Genomic DNA, 24,157 nt, shown 5'->3' with positions numbered 1-24,157 from the left:
AAACTACATATAATAATAGTTCTTACTTATTTTACACAGTTTCCTAGCATTATTAGTAGTATTTAGTTCCTTCATAGTTTTCTACGTTAACTGAAATGTAATTAATATAAAGTAACTATAAATCCCCTTACACTTATAAAAGGAGAACTAAACTATATATATGAATTAATAGCAACTCGTAGTTGTAGTTGGTTACTTTATTATATTAGATATAATAAAGTTATGATACTTTTCTGACATTAGAAGCTCCTGTTTCCTTTATTCACAGTAATATTTAGTTTCTTTACATTAATATAAGAGGAAAAAGTGTAAAAACAACTAATTTAAATTCTTTTTTTTATGTAATTTCTTTATAATTTCTCTACATAACTGATGAATATAGAAGATTTTTACAGTTTTCTTGCATTAATGGCAAAATTGAAGCATCTAGTTGATATTTTTTGCTTTGAAACAAACTAGAATCGATCTAATGATCCATCCTGCGAGTTATTTTCAATTAATATAGGACACATCAACAACTAAAACAGGATTTAGAAGAAATAAAAAGATAGGTTTATCAATAAAAAAAAGAAGTTTTTGATGATTCTATTATTGAAAAAAGCAAGAAAATTTATTAGATTTTGTGTCATTTGATCGATTATCTACCAAATTTTTGAACTTTAAATACTCTAAATGTAAATTATCAACTGATGTAAACAAAAAATAACCTACTTAAATTACACAAATATTAAGTTAAATAATTAGATAACAAATCTAAAAATTATTTTATTACATTTAAAAAAGGAATTCGTGACTTTAAATTTAACTCTCGAAGGAGTAAACTTACAGGCCTCGTGTAAAAACCTCATTAAAGCGTGTTAAATTGATCACACGTACCTATTTTCTATAATACATCTTGTGAATTTAATTTCCATTGCAAGAAACCTAATGAAAGTACTTTGCTCTCTCACAAAACTTCCTTACAATATGTAAAAAAACTAAGTAACTCTCTTAGTTTCCTTATATTATAGACGCTTTCACTTCCTACATAGTTTTTATATAGTAATACGTATAAATGTACTGTACTTTTGCATGATTTTCTTTAATTGAAAGATGTACTAGACTTATATACCCAATTCTCTTATTCTTCGTATATTAATAAATTTAGAATTAAAGAAATTGGATAAAAACTTTCTAGTAAGAAATCGAATTAAATTATTTAGTTTTCTATTGTATTAAAGGACTCTTAGTATTTGATCTCCTCATATTAGTTTCCCTACATTAACAAGAAAAATATATAAAGAAGAATTATAAACATAAGAAAACTATATAAGTGGATTTCTATATTAATAGATACACTTAATATAAAGAGATAGCACATAGTTAACTCTTTGCAGTTTCAGTAATTTAAGAAATTACTGTACATAACAGCGCTAAATTTGGTCCTCATATAGTTTCTTTACACTAATATTTGCAGATATACTTAGTTTCCTTGGACTAAGTGCAAGGAAACTGACTGCATATATTAATATAAAAAGATTATTATTAGTTTCTTTAAAATTATATAACTATTTAACCAAATAGAGACTTATTTTGATAGGGGATTATTACATAGTTTTCTTAGACAGACATGAATTTGATTAGTTTAAGTGAATCAATTGTACTCCTTGTCGTCGAAAATGCTTGATTTAAGCGAAAGAACTCAAACAAAAATTCAAATAATGGTAGAAACAAGTTATTTTTAGTGGAAAAATCTCATTAAATCATGATAAAAGTTGATCATTAGTACCTATTTTACTCGAACAGAAAGGAAATCTATTGCGGGTCATTAATAGAAAAGAGATCATTACACATCGAGAAACCAATTGAGAAATGCAAAGATTGGGTTTAAAAGAAAAGAATTTGTCACACAAAAGGCAAATGATGTAACGACACGATTCAAAAAAATCAAAGAGAAAAGAAAAAGAAAGAATCATCTCAGAGTTGTAGAAGCAATTCTCTAAGACAACGAGATTCTTTCACTTATAAACACTCTCTCTACACTTCTTCTGTATTAAAAAACACTGTCACTAACTCAGGCCTTGCACATAATTTTCAAAAAAGGGCACTTTTATGCTTATAACAAGCATAAAAATTTGAAATTTTTTTTTAGATTTTTCCCTATAAAACATCAAATAAACCATACAAGTCGAGCTTGCTATCACTTCAGGAAAGACGAGTTTGAAATTAATTTAATAGAAAATTTTGTTAAAAACACTATAAAAACATAAATCTTTTTGAAGGTATTACAATTATTATCTTTTGGATAAAATTTACCTTAAAAAATAATCGAGATTTTTAAAATTTTGAAGCAAGTTTTGCCCATAAATCCTTTATTATTCAGTGTGGCCTAAAAGTTGATTAACTGCTATAGAAATTAGAGTTAACTGACTTTCGTCCATCCTAAATTTTAAAATTGCATTTTACATTATTAAAGTTTAGTAAAAACAAATTTTCTTTAAAAAAAGTAAGCGAATATAATATAAATTTTAAGCGTAAATCTCAAATAAATCTGAAAAAGTCACTTAAATTAAATCTAATTCTGCTGATAGTTATTAATTTTACAGTAATAACTAGTTCAATTTTTATGAATTTTAGAACCTGATAAATTTTAAAATATAGAAATTATTAATTTTATCAGCGTAAACAAAAGATTTTGCAATGACACTTGCATAATTATTATAGAATAGGATCATTATACTCGTTCACTTCGGGAGGTTTAACTTATCGTTTCTGGTGGCAACTGTATCGATTCTATTGAATTTTCTCCCCACCAACAGTTAGTAAGTCGGGATAATCCATTTGATCCACTTTTGCCCCCGAATTTGGGCAGGAAATCTGTACAGGAGATAGAGTACAAGTTTAATGGGCCATAAAACTCCATTCAAACATTGAATATCCTATCGAAAATAAGGAATAAACTTAAAATTCTTACATTTTTTTTGGTGTTTCAAGGAAGGATTTAGGCATTTTTAACTTTGCTAATTAGTTTTAATATATGGGAAAACGGAGAACGGATATTTTTGCAGCTGTTAACCGCATCTTGCACTCCTTCACAACAGAATTATCTGACCATTAAAGATAATATCGATTGAATAACACGTTTTCGGCGGTTAATTTGCTGGGGTAACCATGCTTGTCGCTTGTACTTTAACACAATTTTATAGAAAAGAAAAGGTTACGCAGGATACTAAAGTATAAGCCATAGCACAACTGACAGTTACCATCTTTTATAGTTGTCCAGCATCACTTCTACAACTGAAACGTGAAATTTATCTGTCGCATCACATCAGTATATGTGAAAACTTATAACTATTTTTATAGATGTTTAACATCATTTTAACACCGTTTACAACATACAGTTTAGTGTATTATCTGTCGTAGAAAATGAATTTATACTTGCTTACTTTCTACAATTTTTGTTTCTTATAAAATTACAGAATTTATAGTGTTATAGGAAGCCAGATATGAACACGTATCTAACATTGTTCGGCATCACCTCTACACCTTCCAAAACACAAAACTCAGAACACCGCACGACATCGTGCTTTACATTTACTTGGCATCTCCCCTTTATAAACTAAAACATGAAATTTAGAGCCTACGAATTTAGTTGAGAAACTTACGAATTTACAGCTTCATCTGACGCTTATTTAAACGTCAAATGAAGATCTAAATTCGTAAGTTTCGCAATTAAAGATTTAATAGAATGTAAGTAACAGCTCCACAATTAAAAAATTGCATTCTTTAATCTCTAGTATCATCTTTACAACTAAAAAAAAGTTACCTTATCTGTATAAGTGATGCCGAGCGACTACAAAAAACCAAAATGCAAACTAAATCAGTGAAACTTTAAAAGATATTCAACATAATGTAGGAGCGTTACACCAACTACAGGCATAGATCTTGGAGCAGTATCTGTTGATCTAATACAAAATATAAATAATATAGTTGTTTACATCTTCATCTCATCTAAAACTAGAATTTGGAGCGTTAACAGTAACATTACAGCCAAGCGTAATCGAAATTTTGAACAAGAGATAAGATTTAGAGATATTCGACATCGCTTGTACTGTACACACAGCTAGAGTTTAGAGCGTTATCTGTACAGATTTCAGTTGGTGTGTGTTACGCCGTATATGCTTGTACGTCCCACCTTCCATAAAATATTACAACGTTACGCCATGTTGATTGGTCAAACTGCCACTCGACCACGCTAATGTCGTAGCATTAACTTCACTACACCGAACCCGATAATAATAATGTAAATAACGTAACATCATTATCACCGATCACGTGACGCTGGCTCTCCGCAGGAAATCGTGTGTGACGTGACGTAACACTCCCTTAATAATCCATCCCGGCGACGTAAAAGCTTCGTTTTAGAACTAACAAAATTCATTTATTTCGCCATAATCATTATGTGTGACAGTATGCGTGACGTAACGGCATTAGAGACAAATTATCATTACGTCACAAATTTGACAAATGTAATAAATGTAGCAATTATGTAAATGCCGCATAATTCATAAGGCAAGAAGCCATTTCTCCAGGCCAGAATTAGGCCGAATTTTTTAGAAAATCAATTAATAACAAAAGGGGGGTTGGGGTTTAAAAAAAATGGTGTATTAATTGCAAAATGTGTGTGTAAAGTACATCAATACAAGAGATTTAATAAATCAGATATGGAAGGCAACAAGACACGCGACATCCGCCCAGGGTAGGCAATGCCTACATATCTGTCATCGTCCATTGTCACTATGCTTCAGAGGTCATGGGAGGGGTGAATTGTGAGGGATTTCTGGATCTAATTTCGCATTTACTCCCTTTGTCCCCATGCTGATCACTCCATACTTAATGCTAATCCCTAACCTCTTTTCCCACAAATTTTAATTGTGTTTCCAAGAACATTAAACGTTTCGATATAAAGAATTTTTTTAAAAATCAAAATAGCAAACAGAATTTTCTAAATTATTTTGAAAATTAAATTAAAAATTTCGTGGAAAAAACTCCTATAAAAATACGTGTAACTATTGAAATTTATTGGCCCATTTTGAGATTAAATTGGGACTTTTTTGAATAAAAATAACAACAATAGCCCTTCTCGATATTTAAACAATTCTCACTTAAATTTAATGAATAAATTCAGGTGATGGCACTGTACATTTTGTCTAAAAAAACATCCTTGCAGCATATTTTCTGCTATATATTTGTACTTTTACATTAAATTTAGAAATAAATCTGAAAAATCCCTAAATTTGAAGAAACTAAGGTTTTTATAAATTTTAAGCATATTTTTAATTAAATTTTGATTATTTTGCTAATAACTCTTTAAAAATAAACCAAAAACTTTAAAAAATTTTGCTAGAAACGAATAAATTCATATTAGATTCCAGAGTTTGTTGATTTATGTGAGAATTCTACACTTGGCTGAAGAAAAAAGAATGTTTTTACAGTTCTAGATTTTGCTGAGGATTAGAATTATATCAGAATCTTAGATTTTAATGAGGATGAATGAATCAGTTTAATAGTTTTACACTTTACTGAGGATGAATAGACATGGTTGATTGTTCTAGACTTTGCTAATGATAAATTATAGAAGGCAATTCTAGAGTTATATAAGTAAATTTATTAGATAATTCTAGATTTCTTCGATAGTTTTACACAAAATAACTCCATAAACACTTACAGATCTACATCCAAAATCAGGACTTTCATTACAAATAAAAGCACCATCGATAAATATAATAATTAGCTTAAGTGTTTAAATCTAAATAATTTATGCAAATTTCTGACTCGAAAATGAACAAAAGAATGTACCCAAATAATTGAATTTATTAAAGATATTTCTCCCAATAAAAATAATTTGTAAGGGGTTGATATTTATGTAGATAATGGAGTGGTTGAGTGTTATTGCTGTAAGGGTTATTCCTTATTCTTGATTTCTATTCTGGACGTCTGCTTCAGCTGTTTTTACAATAAAACAGATTGCCCTATGTAAATTCACAACGTGTTATTCCAAATATCCACTTTACTATTCTTTCTTATTGATAGAAGGTCAGAGGAAGAAAAAAAAGTCTCTGTCTATCATATTGTCGTTATTTCCAAGCAGGGGTGGCTTTTTCTGTGTATTTTTATGAGAAAAACTCGGTCGAGACTTTGGTAAAATGTTTTCCTCGCGAAAATATGAATTCTATTTGCGATTTTATTCTATATTTTTCTTACAAATCCGTCTCGAAAACATTCGGATACGATAAACTCCAGTTACGACCGATCGTTTGCCTTTTTCTTTTTCTTATTTGTTTTTAGAGATGATCTAAAAAATCTCTAGGATTGACACGAGTTACAAAATATATAGAAGTTTAACGTGATAAAAATTTTTAAAATTTAATTTTTCTACATTTTTTGGACTAGTTTTTGTACGTTCTTTCGAATCCAAAAACACAGTTTGATGTATTGAATTGGATTTTTTAAATTCGTTTTATTGGATTACTTATACGCTTTTTCTATGTAAAAATGTTAAATATATAAACTAGGACGTTAAATTTTAACGAATTGAAAATTTCGATATAAAATTTAATTCAAAAAAACGTTAAAAAGTCTTCGAAAGTGTCACGATTTACGCTCTCTAATGCAGTTTTAAACCTGATTTACATTAACTGCGACCATCTTGCATTTAATTATTGCAATCAAAGACGTTATTTACAACATTTTATAACACTTAAACTGCTCTTATAATTATTATTTAAGAGCTGTACAATAATTAAAGCAAAGTACAGCGCCTAGAAGTTCTACAGTGAGTGAATGCTCTTTGTGTTGCAGTGCTCATGATCCATCATAAATTTTAAGAAGAAAGTCATTTTCAAAATATACTTTCATATTCAAATTTTAAAAATAAAACTAAAATTAATGCTTTTTTAAAGTTATTTCAAATATAAGCATTAAATTTATTTCATTTTTCTATTCAAACTTTTAAAATTTGAATAGAAAAAATAAAATTAGTGCTTAAAATGTAAGCACTTTAGCGTGTACTTAAATGACAAAACTCTAATTAAAAATCAGTTTTAGTGCTTAAAATATAAACATTTTTCTATTTAAATATTAAAACTTAAGCTTTAATATGCTTATATTTTAAACACTAAAACTGCTTTAAGTAGTGTTTAAGTTAACTTAAGTAGTGTATTAACACTATTTAAAGCAATGTTAGCTCTTAAATATAAGCACTAACTTCACTTTTTCTACTGAAATATTAAACTTAAAATCTATTAAACACTAAAATCGCTTTAACGAGTGCTTAAAACACAATTCACTCTCTTTTATAGCGCTTATTCGAAAAAAAAATATATATATATATATATATATACTTTTTCTACTCAAATTTTTATAACTAAACTAACAATATATATATATATAGGCCTATATATATANAGATTTTTTCGGGGGAAAAAAGGGATTTTAAAAGTGACATTTGTAGATCGGAACTATTACTTTCTCTGAATTTTTTGATTTTTATTTTTTTATTGAATTCGTAGCTTGAGAAATATTGAAAATGTTTTATTCACTATCATCTAGGTGAGGCTAATGCTTTTTTATCATGAGCTATTTTGAGTGCAAAAACGTCAATATCTAAAAGTTTTTACGAATCAATTGAAAACAAGAAAACACTTCATCGATTTTGGTTAAACGTGAATCCATGTATAAATAAATCAAAACCGATTCAATCCGATATACAAAATATCATGAGATGACTTTTTTCTCCTCATCATTTTTTTTTTTTTTAAATAAATATAATATATCAACTGGTACTTTGTTAATTTACTTCTTTCAATTAATTTTCTTTCGCTCACGTCAGTAATTATCTACACTTCTTTCTGTGTTAATTCGACCGCCAGTTTTTGTTTTGGGTACAAAATGTCGAAATTTGTCATCAATTTTGAAATAAATGTTCGCAAAATCGCTATTATTTGTGGGTTTAAAGGCCAAATGGTGCTGAATTTTAGAGAAGTATAAAAGGATAAATTTCGTTTTTTAGTAAATATGCCAAAATTATAAGAAATCAAATATTTAGGAGTAGAAAAATGGGTTTATTTTGGTAAAGAATACGTGTATAATTCATCGATATTTATTTTATTATACTTACAGTATGATACTAGATGACAAATTTTAGAATAAAACACTGGATAAAAGCTTTTAAATTCATTTTATGTAATACTTAAAGTGCAAAAGGTACTAAATTTTACGTACAAAACCATGTAAATCCATTATAGCTTCTGTTTAGAACGCCAGAAGGTAGCAAATTTCGCAAAAAGAACACTCACTAAAATTTTTTAAAGTTTCAAAAAGTATCAAAATAACAGGCATCAAAACCATTTAGAACCACTTTATTAAGTATTTAGAATGTCAGAAAGTACAAAATTTTACAAAAAGACACTCACTAAATGCCAAATCTTAGAAAATAATACTCATCCAATCCATCTAAATCGATTTTATTCCATACTTATACCAGAAGGTGGCAAATATTAGAAAACAAAGTCCCATTAAAGCATTCTAAATGGGTTTCTTAGAAAGATACAACTTATTAAGTAGAAAGTAAACAATAAGAATTAAAAAAAGGGAAGGGTTTTAAGGTGTAACCCTAAATATTTGCTTGTTTATACAGCTAATGCCATATATTATAATGGTATGATCTCTTAATAGTTTTATACTACATAGTTGTTTTAATGATGCTTTCATATTATAACCTTATTAATTATAGATTTTTGTTGTCAGGTTCCAGTTTATCACATTCATTACCCGCTTTCACGTATTCGGCAGCAGTCGTTGCTAAACCAGTCCCTCGGCCATTTTTAGAAACGACGTTACACTCTTTAGTACCTTGTCGTTCTCAATATTTTACAGGTGAGTAAAAACTCTCAATATATCATTATACGGCATTTAGATTTAATACGTTAACCTCGACAATTTCACTCTAAAAACTCCATTTTGTTGGGCATTTTCATCTGTTAGAAATGTCAAAAAAAAGTCGAATTTTCAAGAAGTATGACAGCTTAAATTTTTTTTAAGCTACAAAACGTATAGAATAATAATTAATATTAAGAAGAAAGTATGTTTAATTAATCTAAAAACCTAATTAAACAAAATTAATGAGCAGCAACAAGAGTTTTTTAAGAATGAATCCAAAAAAAAATGCTACTAAAAATACAAAATTTAAAGCGAAAAATTCTAAAAAAAATGGATTATGTGAAACGTACAAAAGTGTTCTATTTTTATTTTATAAAGGAATTTTTTAAAATATTCTTCAAAAAAATAGAATTTTGGAAGCTTCTTGGAGACGAAAACCAAAAAATTTAAAGTGGAAGATAGAAAAAAACCCGTAACAGGATACGTTGTATACAAGAAGAAAAAGAGCATAAAAATGGTAAAAAAAGTCAAGAATAGAAAAGGAGACAGTTTCAAAAAAAGGAACGACAAATAGTTCGTTAATTAGAAGTTTGGGAAAATTCATCTCTTGTAAGCAGACTCCGCTTCCTCGCTAACAATGTGACCTCCGACTGAGGTGGCTCACAACACGTATCAAAAGTTGTATTCAAAACCACCTTTACAGGACTGTATACCTGTCAGTCTTATCTTCTATGTAAACTGTTCATTATTGTGTGAATATCTGTCCCCGATCATCCTCTCTTTGTACTTTTGGAGGTCGGCCACCTCGCTGTCACTAACGAAAGACATCCGGAAACTAACGATACCCGATTCAAAATGGCTGTTGAAACAGGCCTATAGTCAGTTGCCGACTTTGGGCATTTCCTTTTTTTTCTGCCTTTTTTTTTTTATATTCTTCTTTGGGTATTCAAAGTGTTGGTTCACTGTTCGGGTCTTGAATCTATTGCCTATTTACACAGCAGTCGCTGGTTCTGTCTTTATCACTTCACCGATATCTTACGAAAAAACCTTCACACGACACATCGTAAATACGAAATAAACATTTTAAATAAATAATACTTCTCGTTTTTCGATAAACGATATCGTCAATATTTAGATTTTGAAACCTTTAAATAATTAACCGAAACATTAATTAATCATATGTAAATTTTACAATCTTCCTTAGCATAAAGTACCTAATCATTAGGGTCTTCCTTAGCACGAAGTATCTAATGATTATGTACTTTATGATCTTTCTTATCACGAGTATCTAATCATTAGGTGTTTTTCTTAGTATAAAGTAACCAATCATCGGGGTCTTTCNTGTAACACTTTATTTTCCTTTTTAGCATTTAAAATACTTTAATGAAAACTAACCTGCTAAAAGAAGTGACAAATTTCAAGTTTTTAATTTAAAAATATCTTTCTCAAAAGTATGTAGCCTAAGACCTTTTAGTACAAAGAATACAACATTTTAAAGTGATTTTGAAGTAATTACAGTCAAACTTATATGTTTTTTGTGATTATATACAGTGGAACCTTGCTTAACGAGCATAATTTGTCCCAGAATCGTACTTGTTAAGCAAAACAATTTTTCCCATAGAAATAAATATAAAATATGATGATGCATTCCATGCTGAAAAAAACTTAAATATTTTATGTATAACATGTGTTCAAAGAAAATTGTACAATGTGTATTTTAAGGACTGTGAATCATCATCATCTTTTCTTCTAGTATGGAATGAACCAATCTGGAATGAGAATTCAATTTGCAGAAAACAAAATAAATTACAAATAATATGTTTGATAAACACTCCAAACGATATGCCAAATTCTTGGACTATGTAAAGGCTATAATTAAATAATAGAAATTAATTAATTTGACTAGATGTAGGCAGTTATGCTTCCATCTCGTATTAAATTTAATAATTATAAATAGTTAATTTTTAATTCAGACATTTCTAAAATTTAATTTGGAATTGGTCATTAAATTTAATACAAGATGGCAGCATAATTGCCTACTTCTAGTCAAATTAATTTCTAATATTTAATTATAGCCTTTACATAGCCCAAGAATTTGGAATATTGTTTGGCGTGTTTATTATATAACAGGCTATGGTTGTTGATGTTTAAAAGTAATATGTGTGATCACAAGCGACACTAAGATGCTGGGATTCACGAATATGCCTGTATCGTGTATTTTTCTTTCCAAACAGAAAGCACTATTTCTATAATATTGGTAAAAACTGTAGTCTAAATATTTAACACACAGCATTTTAAAAACTTTTTTGTTTTAAAATTAATCTATGCTAGTTTTTACGTTAAACTTTATGCCATATAGGATATTTTATGCCATTAAAATAAAATTAACTTCTAGCTGAGGATGATTCCTATGCCCATGGCCTCAGATTAACTGCATAAGGTTATATCTAAATTTAAATACATCTGGAAGAGAAGGCTAGCTCAGGATCCAGGTGGTGCAACTAGCAAGCTGAGGTTGTGGGTTCAAGTCCTGCCCTGGGTCAGTTCTCTTCCAGATAATTTTAAATTATTTATTAAATTATTAAAATTATAATTATTAATTTACTTAAGAGATAGTGCCTGATGTCTACCTCTAGTAGCAAATTACTTAGTGTTATTTATTAAAGTTAGCGGAGTTACAGCCCGATTATTTAAGGCAATCATTTGGTTATGTTTCTTATCTATAATTTCATATTCTTACTCTATAATAATTGAAAAGTTTTAAATTAAAAAAAAACTATTTATAATTATTGTAATACATGTTTATTTGTCATTATTTTAGAATTTATAATAATTTACATTTTTTAAGATAAATTGATGAAACAATTTCTCTTAAAACTTTATGAAATAGATCTGCTAATTATTTCAGTTTGTGTTAATGCATAGTATTAACTACAGAAATTAATTTTAAAAGAATGAAACTTTTACTTAGAACAAATTAGAAATAATCAAATGAAATTAATTACAGGAAGATCCTGCTTACTGTGGTTAATGTATTCCAGGAAATTACCATATAATTGAATATGCACTAGTCAAGGAGTATATTTAATAAGAATAATGACAGTCCATTTGAAAAGGAAATTTTTTTTCTACTTAAAATATAATTGAAGGATTCAGATGTAAAAGATGATACCATTTCCATTAGTACTGTACATTATAATGTGTACTGACAACTGAGCAACAGTGTATTTTAATTTAAATATTCTATCACTTTTTAACTTTAACCTGCACTTTATTCTGATTAAAGAAAACTTCTCAAGACATTTAATTTTTTCGTTTTCTCCGAACTTTCATTATGGAACTTAACATTTTTTACATCTGAATCCTTCAATTAGAACTTAATAACGGATTTATGATCCATAATTAAGTTCTAATTGAAAAACTGAGGAAGAAATGAAAACATAAATTTTCATCACTTTATTTTACAACTAAATTTTTAAATATATTTTTTTATTAAAAAGTTATTCAATGTGTTTGAATCATCATTGTTATCATATGAAGCTTGCTGAATTGTGTTCAAAATGCTCTTTGTGCATTAATGCAGTGTTTTTCATTTGGATTATTAATTCAAAATTATGGTAGAAGCAGTCTGTACTACTAAAAACATTTTTCAAGTTTTTTTTTTAAGCTTAAAAAATTGATTGTCCATGTTGTCAGTTCAGTTCTTCTCAAGCTACTTTGGTAATATTGTTGCCAGCAGTGTGTAGTACAGTATTTTTTTAATTCAAGGTTTTTAGTCACTAAACAGATATTTGCAAGTATGAATTTCTTTCCAGTTTTTAAAAGCTTTTAACTTTTAAAGCTAAAAGTTTTTAAAATATACAACTTTTTATTAAATAAATTTATAATATAAGCGTTTAAGATAGTTTTGATCTGGTTTTTTTCATTTACTTAATTTTTACCATTGTGTTTTAAAATGTATTTGTGTGTACAATTAAAAATTCTTATATACACAGGGGCAGTCAAAAAATACAGTGAATTTTGGCATAGTTCATCACTTATCAGAAAATGGCAGAAGTTCTATGCTGTATTTGCATTGTTTCTATCATCTTTGCATATCTAGTAAGTTTTGAATTTGCTTGTCTCAATCACTCAGTGTTTAGCTGATGGTTTATGAAGGCAGGTTTTTGAAGTGTGTTTTAAACTGCAGAAAAGTGCCAAAGATACTCACAATGTGATGATGTTACTTTGTGAAAATGCTGCAGTGACTTTAAAGACAGTTTACAACGATTTGAGCATTTTTGCAAAGGATGTGAATCGGTTTAGGACCAAAAACAAAAGATGAGATGCCTCTCAGCATCAAAAAAACTGTTGAAAACATTGAATAAGTCAATCATATGATTCAATCAAATAAACAATTCTTTACATGAAGAATAAAAAAGCATCAGTTCAACATCAATAAAACAAGTATAATATCGCATTACCCCAGTTTGCTAGTAAGTTGTCTTCGTGTTGGGACCAGACAAGAATTATAAAGAAGATATATGACAAGCAAAACTAAAAACATTGGAAATGGTGGAGATCAATAACACAAAAATTAAGGACAATTACAATTAATTATAAAGTTAACGAAGGTATTAGTATACTATGTCTCTACATGGAAAAAATTTAGTCCCTAGACTGTCTCCACATTAAAATTTTTTTAAATTTTAAATTTTTTATGAAAATTTATTTATACAAAAAATACAAAAGTTTTGTTAGAAAAAATATTAAAAAAGTCAAAAATACATGAAATCAAAGGAAACTGACGATGAGTTGTCTCAGCCAAAATATCATTGAATGGATAATTTTTCCATCAATACAATAATTCTTTATTTTGTTATTTAAAAAACTAAATAAATGAAATAAAGGCAATAAACTTCTGGCAACATTGTCAGCCTTTACTTTATTTAAAAAATGAAAAATTAAAACAAAAATTTTAAAAATTCTAATGCGGAGACAGTCAACCACAGGATTAGGTTTTTTCATATGGAGACATACTATACTAATAACAATAGTGAAACTATTGCTAGCTTGGCAGTCTGTACTCAATGACCCACTACAATGCTCTCCCCAAACTACACTAGCAACTAAGTACAGTAATACCTCGACTTACTCTACCCCGACTTACGCAAACCCGGAGTTACGCGATTTTCAAATCTCGTCAATTCATCTTTTGTTTGAGCGCCATGCAACTTCTGATTACTCACTCCCCCACACTATTGTACAGCTTACATGTTCGGATGTGTAGCGCGGAATCGACACATAGCTACAATTTATTTTGTGTTATTTATTTCTGTGTTTGTTATATTTACGGAGACTTGAGAGACTCTATGTGATAATTTCTAGTAACCGTGAACAAATCAAAAGATGAGATAAGATTAATGAGAACATTTATTATCTTACATACATTAAACTTGGATTTTACACAAATTGCGAAATTATACCCCGACTTACGCGGTTATCGCTCGGTCCCACCTATCGCGTAATTTTGGGGTATTACTGTAATGTGCAAATTCAATTTAGTTACAAAAGTTCTATTGTATATAATTTTATTGTTTTTATATTCATTTCATTTTTTATGTTATTTCTTTTATTTGTTTTGGTATTTATTACATATTTAACATTGTTGTCAGAATAATTTAATTTGCATCATGTTAGGTTTGAACATTCTGAAATGCTATATATAAATTTTTAAAGAATATCATGTAGTTTGAATATTCCAGTTTGGAATGTACCATTAGATTTTAGAATAGTTTGAAAACCTTGTCCCTTAAAGAGGCTGAAAACATTTGTCCTATTAAAAAGTTATGCTGAAAAGAGTGCAGAAAGTATGAAGTTGTTTATTACAAAGTGTTCATAATAATGCCTTCATTTCATGTGCTCATTGTAAACAATTAATTAGTCTTAAAAATTGTATTTTTTCTTTACATTTACATTAAACCATAAAAAAGAAAAACCTTCAGCAGAATTAATCCCTTGATATTTCCATTCTGGCCAAAATGTTACCAATGGTATGAAGCACATCCAGGAAATAAAGAACACTTGGTTATAAAAAATAAAAAAACAGTAATGATAGGAAAGGGTTTTATTAAGTAATTAGTACAAGACCAGTTATTTTTCTACATAGTCACCATTATGATTTAAGCACTTATCATAGCGTGGCATTAGTTTTTGGATTCCTTCGTCATAGACTTTTACCTCCAGTTCTTTCAGTCAGTTAGTGACAGCTTCTTTTACCTTGTCATTCATTCTAAAATGTTTGCTACCCAAAAAGTCTTTCAGCTTGGGAAGAGATGAAAAGTCACTGGAGGCTAGGTTGTTGAAAATGTTCAGCAAAATTTCTGAAGTACAGCTAGAGTGGCTGCAGCAGTGTGTTGTCACATGTTATCTTCTTTGATTAAACGTCAAACACTATTTTCTCATACTTGCTTCATTCATATTGTGATCACAATACACTTATGTGATTTGCTTATGAATTTCTATAGGATGAACTTTCATTGCATTTAGAAAACAAATAACACTTCACATTTGGCAGGATTTTTTATTTTTATACACATTTTAACCCTTGTCAAAACAATAACAATAAGCCTGCTGTTATCGAAACATCTATGCTTGCTAAGCTAACACATCAGAGGACAAATTAATCTTCAATCAATGGCGGTCATTCACTTTCATAAAGTGCTATGTGCAAATATTCTTTATTTTCTGACCACCTCTTGTATTTTTCTATAAGAATTACATAAGAACATTTTAGAACCCTATTTCTTATGAATGACTGACCTGACAGATGAAAGAAAAAATATGCATTGTCTTATTTTTCTCCCTAATGAATGATATATATTTTATTAAAATGATATGAGAAAACCCTTCCTTGTGAGTATCTTTCTTAATTGGGTTCACCTCTCACTTACAACTTTCCTGTATTTTTGTCATTAGTTCTTCTCAATGTTTATTGAGTAATTTTTTTAATATCTGTATTATTGAAGTATTTAACATTGATCCTAGGTGTTTTATGCAACCTTCATCTAGTTTTATAATTGATTTTTACTCTGAGTCTGTAAATTAATAGAAAATGATTGCTGTTGCACTCCATTTCTCTGAAACACACCTTACTTGATATATTCATTTCTGATAGATTATGTAATGATAAATAAGATATCTTATTTGCCCTCTGACCATTGAGAGACAACCAGGTTTATTTATGAGCATTTTTAGACCTTTATACTGTTCACAGTCCATGGGAGATTGCTATATTAATCATTCTGTTTCCTTTATTATTTGCACTCATGTCACTTATCTGTGTTTATGTTAAAATCTTTGAACTATGGTAAGATGTCGTCCTATTAATTGTTTTACCCTGAGTGTCATAGAACTTATCCTTTATGTTTCCACTGTCAGTGTATATGTATAAACTATTATTAGGTTGTTTAAAGGTGTTGATTTTTATTTTATTGTGTGGTTCCAGTAAGAAAGTATTTTATTTATTATTAGGTTCATTCATATTCCTCAAATTCTTAGCTCACCAATATGTTCATTTATAAATTTAATATCCAGAACAAAATTTCAAATATTTTTTTAAAGTAAAATTTGTTTCAAATTCATGTTTGTACCAGCATGATGTACACATCAAATATTCTATGATTCTTTTCTTCCAGAATACTCTAAATTATTTAATTTAATTATAATTATTAAATTTAATAAGAGATGGCAACTAACACCTCCCTCTAGTGACAAATTATTTAGTAATTAATTTTAAATAATTGTGACATAATAGCTCAATATAATTCGGTAGTTGTTGGCTTATTACTTATGTAATATACATCAGGTTTGTAGATATTGGTTTATGTATATAGTCTATGATCTTATCTGTGTCCATCTTTTCAAGTCAAGATCATCTGTTTAGAACATAATAACACAAATTTGTTAAAATAAATCATATACAGTAAAATCTAAATCAGAAACTGAATAAAATGGAAACCTGTCTAAACTGAAAAATTCTTCAACTGAGTGATTTCTTATGTTATAAAAAAACCCACTTAAATGGAAACTTGTCGAATAGGAAAAAATATTCAGGACTGTGCTATTTCAATTTACACAGGTTTTACTGTGTAATATTTAGTAGTATAGTATAATAATACTATATATTATTTTATGTAATTAGTAAAACAGATTTTTTAAAAATCATTTATCAAAATTAAAAAATTTCGCTTGATAGACGTCAGTGTTAGTCAATAAAAATAGTGTAATGATGCTCCCCTGGAGATTCTATAGAAGCTCTGAATTGTTAGTAATCAGAACTTTCTTCTAAAAAAAATATATCTTTTAGAGGCCCTCAAGAGTCTTTAGGGCCCCTTTAGAGGACATCCTTCTAAATTTGACTCATTTAATTGAAAATCTTTATCCGAGATGCTTATCTAAACAGGATATTAATGAATCCCTCTAAGTCGGACACGCTGGTGTGTCCGACTTAGGGAGGTTTACTGTAATCAGAATATTTGTATATGACATTTATTAATTCAAAAAATTAACTTTCTAAGGATATTCTTGCATTGAACTTTACGAATTTTTCTCCAAAAATTTAATTTTTTAGATAATTAGTATAAAATTCTATGATTAAAAGTATATATTTTTTATTATAAAAAGCAAAAAAGAGATTTTTATCCATTTTAAACGTTCATCTTTAGGATAATTATACCACATCGTTGGAGTTTGGAAGAGAGTGATAATGGTTTTTCAATGGATATCTTTATTTTTTAAGAGAATTTTTAAAGATTTTTTTTAGTTTGAATGATGGAACTGGCTAAGATATCTTGTACAATTTTGAAGTTAATTATTTGCATTGAATAATTACAGTAATTTTTGTTTGTTTTATGGAACTATTTTAAAAAATCTGTACTATATATACACATCTATTATTTAAATTTTTAAAAGTACTGTATTTAAAGAAATTTTAATACTTATCTATATTTCATTCACAGAAGACCACAGCCAGGGTGCCTACGATGCTCCAGTTGGTTCAGATTAAAAGACTTAGAATCCTCCTACGTCACGACTTTCGCAGTGATTCTGTATCCCACTTTNAAAAAAGTCGAATTTTCAAGAAGTATGACAGCTTAAATTTTTTTTAAGCTACAAAACGTATAGAATAATAATTAATATTAAGAAGAAAGTATGTTTAATTAATCTAAAAACCTAATTAAACAAAATTAATGAGCAGCAACAAGAGTTTTTTAAGAATGAAATCCAAAAAAAAATGCTACTAAAAATACAAAATTTAAAGCGAAAAATTCTAAAAAAAATGGATTATGTGAAACGTACAAAAGTGTTCTATTTTTATTTTATAAAGGAATTTTTTAAAATATTCTTCAAAAAAATAGAATTTTGGAAGCTTCTTGGAGACGAAAACCAAAAAATTTAAAGTGGAAGATAGAAAAAAACCCGTAACAGGATACGTTGTATACAAGAAGAAAAAGAGCATAAAAATGGTAAAAAAAGTCAAGAATAGAAAAGGAGACAGTTTCAAAAAAAGGAACGACAAATAGTTCGTTAATTAGAAGTTTGGGAAAATTCATCTCTTGTAAGCAGACTCCGCTTCCTCGCTAACAATGTGACCTCCGACTGAGGTGGCTCACAACACGTATCAAAAGTTGTATTCAAAACCACCTTTACAGGACTGTATACCTGTCAGTCTTATCTTCTATGTAAACTGTTCATTATTGTGTGAATATCTGTCCCCGATCATCCTCTCTTTGTACTTTTGGAGGTCGGCCACCTCGCTGTCACTAACGAAAGACATCCGGAAACTAACGATACCCGATTCAAAATGGCTGTTGAAACAGGCCTATAGTCAGTTGCCGACTTTGGGCATTTCCTTTTTTTTCTGCCTTTTTTTTTTTTTTATTCTTCTTTGGGTATTCAAAGTGTTGGTTCACTGTTCGGGTCTTGAATCTATTGCCTATTTACACAGCAGTCGCTGGTTCTGTCTTTATCACTTCACCGATATCTTACGAAAAAACCTTCACACGACACATCGTAAATACGAAATAAACATTTTAAATAAATAATACTTCTCGTTTTTCGATAAACGATATCGTCAATATTTAGATTTTGAAACCTTTAAATAATTAACCGAAACATTAATTAATCATATGTAAATTTTACAATCTTCCTTAGCATAAAGTACCTAATCATTAGGGTCTTCCTTAGCACGAAGTATCTAATGATTATGTACTTTATGATCTTTCTTATCACGAGTATCTAATCATTAGGTGTTTTTCTTAGTATAAAGTAACCAATCATCGGGGTCTTTCTTAGCATAAAGTACTTAATCACTAGGGTTTTTCTTATTATATAGTACCTAATCATTAGGATCTTAGCGTGAAGTATCTACTCATTAATGTCTTTCCTTACTATAAAGTATCAGTTTATGAAGATCTAGAAAAAAATAATCATACTTTATTTAGTAATTAATTTTAATTTAATAATTTTGCTGATTTTTATTCATTATTTTATTTATATAATTATTTTTTTCGCTGTCATTTATGTCTGTCATAAGACGTTCTCATGTCGTTGCTTCACCCTTAGGTAATCATCCGGGTCTCGGTGGAGTAGGTACAACTTTTCCAGTTCCTGCGACGTTTCCTTGGGCTGCAGCAGCTCGAGGTAAGCCCAGACGAGGAATGATGCGAAGAGCAGTCTTCTCCGATGCACAACGACAGGGTTTAGAGAAGAGGTTTCAAATACAAAAGTACATCAGCAAACCCGACAGGAAGAAATTAGCTGAAAAATTGGGACTTAAAGACTCGCAGGTACAGAAAGAATATGTTACGTTTCAATTGATTTTGTTTCAGATGCACACGAAATACCACCCATCCGAATAACACCAGAAACACAACATACCAATGGATTTGCGATGGAATTTCAAAAAATCAAAATATATTAATAACGTTTTAGAAAAATTATTGCATTTTTGTATTTATAAGTGAGCGCCTTCACACATTAAACAATTACTCTTCTAAAAATTGCTTGTATTGATGGAAAGAACCCCTCTGCTAACGTAAAAATAATTAATTTCCGTACATCTAGAACCTAATTCTTTCATAATCATATCCTAACTTGAGCATAAATAATTTTTAAAAGAATTACTGCCACTTTTTAGACATCTAGTGCAAACAATCCTTCAAAAATCTACTAGTTACACTCAAGTTAATATTAATGAAAAGCGCTTAGTTGAGGATTTATAAATAATAATTCTTCTAAAATTGTTAATTCATTTTCTATGTAAAAGGAAGTTGTCGTCATCGAGCGTAAGTCCACTTTGACCTTTTCGAAAAATCCCAAAATAGAAATGATAAGTGGATAAAGAAAAAAGGGAATCAGAAAGTGGAGTTTCGAAAATTGGCATGATATTTTTTTACTATTTTTAACCAAAACAAAGAAGAAAAAAAAATCATCATCTATCTATATTTCATTCACAGAAGACCAAAATCGGCTTAGTATGTAATGACGTCTATTAGAATAGAATGAAGCCATTAGAAACGAAGTCAAAGAGTGGCCAAGAACAGCTGACGATCTACACAGAATTTTCTAGTCGCACCAATCAATTCGCCAAACAGCTAACGGTCCCGTTATGAATGCGTGTAAGACGGCATAAAGAGAGGCATTGTATATGCTAATATAACAATTTGTTGGCAAACATATTGCAAAGCGGCATTCGGATCAATGACACAATTCTAGCTTCCGAGCCACCATAGCGCGTGCGTCAATCAATGCCTCGGTCCACTAATGTCGGTTCGAGGTGGTGATTGGTCGCAGCTGGCGCGTCGTTTGTATTCAAGATATTCAGTTTGCTCGCGCTGCCAGGTTGTGGGTTTGTCAGAAGCGAAGCGAGACAGTATCTAGTTTAGCATGCATGACGCAATTCCCAAGGACACAGATGATTTTTCATTTAGTTCTCTTTGGCCAGGGTAAAGCGAAGCTTTGGCGTCAGGTTGGCCCGATTACCGCACGTCCCCACCACCGTCAGCTGTGACACAGTACAGGTCATTTGTCCCCCCGTTCCTAGTCGTTGCTAAGTCTCTGGCTCTGGTTGTTGTAGACCCTCTAAAACCGCACCGGATTATTCTCTGGTACCAGATATTGCTCTTAGTTTTGTAGCTCCTTCGAATATGCGCCACTCCCCTAATAACTCGTACGCTTTATACTGGAGATAGTCTTAATATACAGTAATTTATAGTGCGCATTACTTAAAAAATTAACAATATCTTGCTACTTTATGATTTCACATTTGAAAGTGAAAACGACAACGAAACAATAACCGTCAAATGACGTAACAATCAAATGATAAACCTATTCAAATATTTAAATAAAACGGTTTATTAAAAATGGTAACTCTTCAAAAATATATTCTACACTTAAAAATGGAGATAAATTTTAATTTTCGACAGGAATTTTGAATTTTTTTTAGTCTTTACGCACGTTTTTGGAGAGAGGAAAGGTTACCTGTTTCGATTACTATGGCTGAGGTTTCGTGAAATCTCGATTCAAATTACTTTCCATCGGCGAGAATTTTAGCAAAAAAAATTAATAATTTACAGCTTCTTACGTTAAAATAATTAAGAAATTCTTTAAAACAGTTAAAAATGTGTGTTTGAAAATGATAAACGTAACAAAATGACAATGGATTAAGAATAATTAGACAAGTGTCGTTGAGGATTATGGACTTAAACAAAAAAGCAACATATAAATTATATCCAAAGGCTTTAAATTTATAAAAATAAGATCAACACACAAAAAATACACATCGGCCTTAAAATTTAAATGCAGTTTGTTATCTTATACTTTTTTTTTTTGGCTAGTAAAGATAGGACATCGCTTATCTGCCTCATAATGCCAGATCTTTCGTGTAAATCTCGATTAAAATTATACAGCCTATAGGCTATAACAGGATAATTCCTTTGGAAGATAAATAGCAGGTTGGCATTAGATTAATGCTAAGAAACAAATTGGCTATAACAGGGTACGTTCCGATATTATAGTAAATTGCACTCTAATCAATCAATTTGCTTTGAACCGATCTCGTGCATAAATCTTCTAAATTTAATAGGTGGATGCAGTTTTAAACATTATATTAATAGGTTCGCATGTAAAGTTTCTAGAATTAGGTCTTTAACCTGGATTTATTTAATCTTATTGAACATAGTATGACAATAATTATATTCTTTCATCTATTATTCACTTGTTTGTTCGAGTGTAAAAGTTACAAAATATAAATTAGCCAATGTCGACCAAACTAAATTCTTTCATTTTAGAACCTTTATAAAACTGGAATTTCATGACTTCATCCTTTTCTATTACTATTCTTTACATAAAAATTTTTTATGCACAGTTTTCTGCATTCATTTTCTGCACCGAGTTACCCGAATTCTTTCCTAATGCACTAAACTGTCTGTATTCTTTCCTATTGCAGAATTGTTTTCATTCTTCTTTACTGCACAAAATTATCTGCAATTCTTTGCAGTAAAAAACCGAATTAGTGTACCGAATTATCATTAAAATTTTTAGTGCATAGAATTTCGCGTGACACAATTTTCTTTAATCTCTTTTATATTCAAACTTTATATTATATATATATATTTAGTTTTCACACAATTATTTGTATTATTTTTTTAGCACTTTCGCAATTCTCTCCACTCTTTTTCAGTACTCAAAATTTACAATTTTATGCGCTAGAAAAAAAGGTTTTCTATTGTAATATTAAATTCGAATTTAAAAGTGTAATATTCAAATTTGGGAATGTCTTACTGCGTCTTTCTTGAGGTATTTAGATTATAATTAAAAATATATTTGTAGAAAATAAAAGTAGATTTTTTTTTAATGTTTTAGGTCAAAATTTGGTTTCAAAATCGTCGAATGAAGTGGAGGAACTCTAAAGAGAGAGAACTTTTGTCGGCAGGAGGTTCGAGAGAACAGACCTTACCTACGAAACACAATCCTAATCCCGATCTTAGTGACGTCGGAACTTCAAATAAAATGCAGAAAACGGAGTGTGGAAGCTCGGACGAAGAACGAGAGATTAAAGTCCTTTAGGACTACAAACCACCGAAACTAAAAACAACCTTGTAAAGGACTATAAAAAAAAAAGGATTCTCGCCTTGAGACTAAAGTCGCAAAACACGTAAAAAGAGAAGGGGGTGACGAAAGAGACAACCATTATGCCAAAATGTGGACAATTCGTTGCTCATCGAGAAAACACTTTTTGTTTTTGATTTTTTTAATTCGCCAAAGATAAGAAAGATCTCTGTCATTCCAGAAATTGTATTTTAATCAACAATTTCGGGAAGACAAAAAAAAACAAAAAAAAAAAACCACACACAAGTAAAGAAAAAAAAAGCAATTTATGTTATCAAAGAAAACACCAGTACAAATTTAGTCTTCCAAGAGAAAAATCAGGAACAAAACAGGATATATATATAAGAAAAAAACTTTTCAAGGAACACAGTCTAGTATTTAACACCTGCTGAAAATTTAATTTCAAAACAGAAGGGGTTTTTTAAAGGTTATTTTCCATCTAAGAAGGTGAGGTAGTCGTTGAAGCGTAGACTAGACCAAGATTACGATAATTGTTGCTGTCAAGAAACGAAGTATGATTTTAAAAGCAATAACGGTACAAAATTACACGTTCTTTTTTTCGCCTCTCTGATTTCTTGTGAAAAGCAATATTCTTGATGGTATGTAGTGGAAGCTCACTTAACGATGTTGTATAGGGAGAAAGCAAACTTTCTCCAGGAGAAGTAGCTTCGCTGCAGACTGATGTTATTAACTGACTGCAATTTACATATATAATTACTTAGACTGGTGTAGCTAGTCGCTCTTGACATGTGCACGATTTTATATAGTTTCTTAAATAAATCTCCTGATACTGGAACTGATAGTTTTCTTTCTTTCTTTTTCCCCAACTTTTTAACAACGGAAATACATAAAAATCGAAGTTAACGAATTTAGCAAACAAAACAAAAATGATATTCGTTTAAAATCTTATCCAATTTCCTTTTTTTTTTTTATTTCTTTAAATTATACACACGCCATTAATCTAGATTTATTAGTTTTTATTGCGTTTTGAAGTATTGACTTTGATGTTTATAGCTCGATATTAAACTATTCATGAGCGTGTTGGTTTAAAATTGTTTTAGTGATCGTTTAAGCGGCAAAAATGGGA

At 29.5% G+C, this 24,157-nt stretch overlaps 1 protein-coding gene across 1 annotated transcript in view; it reads left to right on the top strand.

The window, feature by feature from the left end:
• LOC111627359 (homeobox protein DBX1-like) overlaps window positions 1-23,269 on the top strand; it is a 30,818-nt gene extending 7,549 nt beyond the window's left edge. The window contains exons 3-5 of the mRNA XM_023370916.1: window positions 8,788-8,916; window positions 19,525-19,748; window positions 22,825-23,269. Of these exons, the coding sequence (XP_023226684.1) occupies window positions 8,788-8,916; window positions 19,525-19,748; window positions 22,825-23,028 (557 nt within the window). The 3' untranslated portion in view covers window positions 23,029-23,269. The remainder of the gene's footprint in view (window positions 1-8,787; window positions 8,917-19,524; window positions 19,749-22,824) is intronic.
• The last annotated feature ends 888 nt before the right edge of the window (window positions 23,270-24,157 follow it).

The sequence above is a fragment of the Centruroides sculpturatus genome, unplaced genomic scaffold, assembly GCF_000671375.1.
Source record: "Centruroides sculpturatus isolate CEXI.00-Female unplaced genomic scaffold, Cexi_2.0 scaffold437, whole genome shotgun sequence".
Taxonomy (NCBI): domain Eukaryota; kingdom Metazoa; phylum Arthropoda; class Arachnida; order Scorpiones; family Buthidae; genus Centruroides; species Centruroides sculpturatus.
The sequence above is the reverse complement of the archived record's forward strand: the minus strand, read 5'-3'. Positions and strand labels throughout refer to the sequence as shown.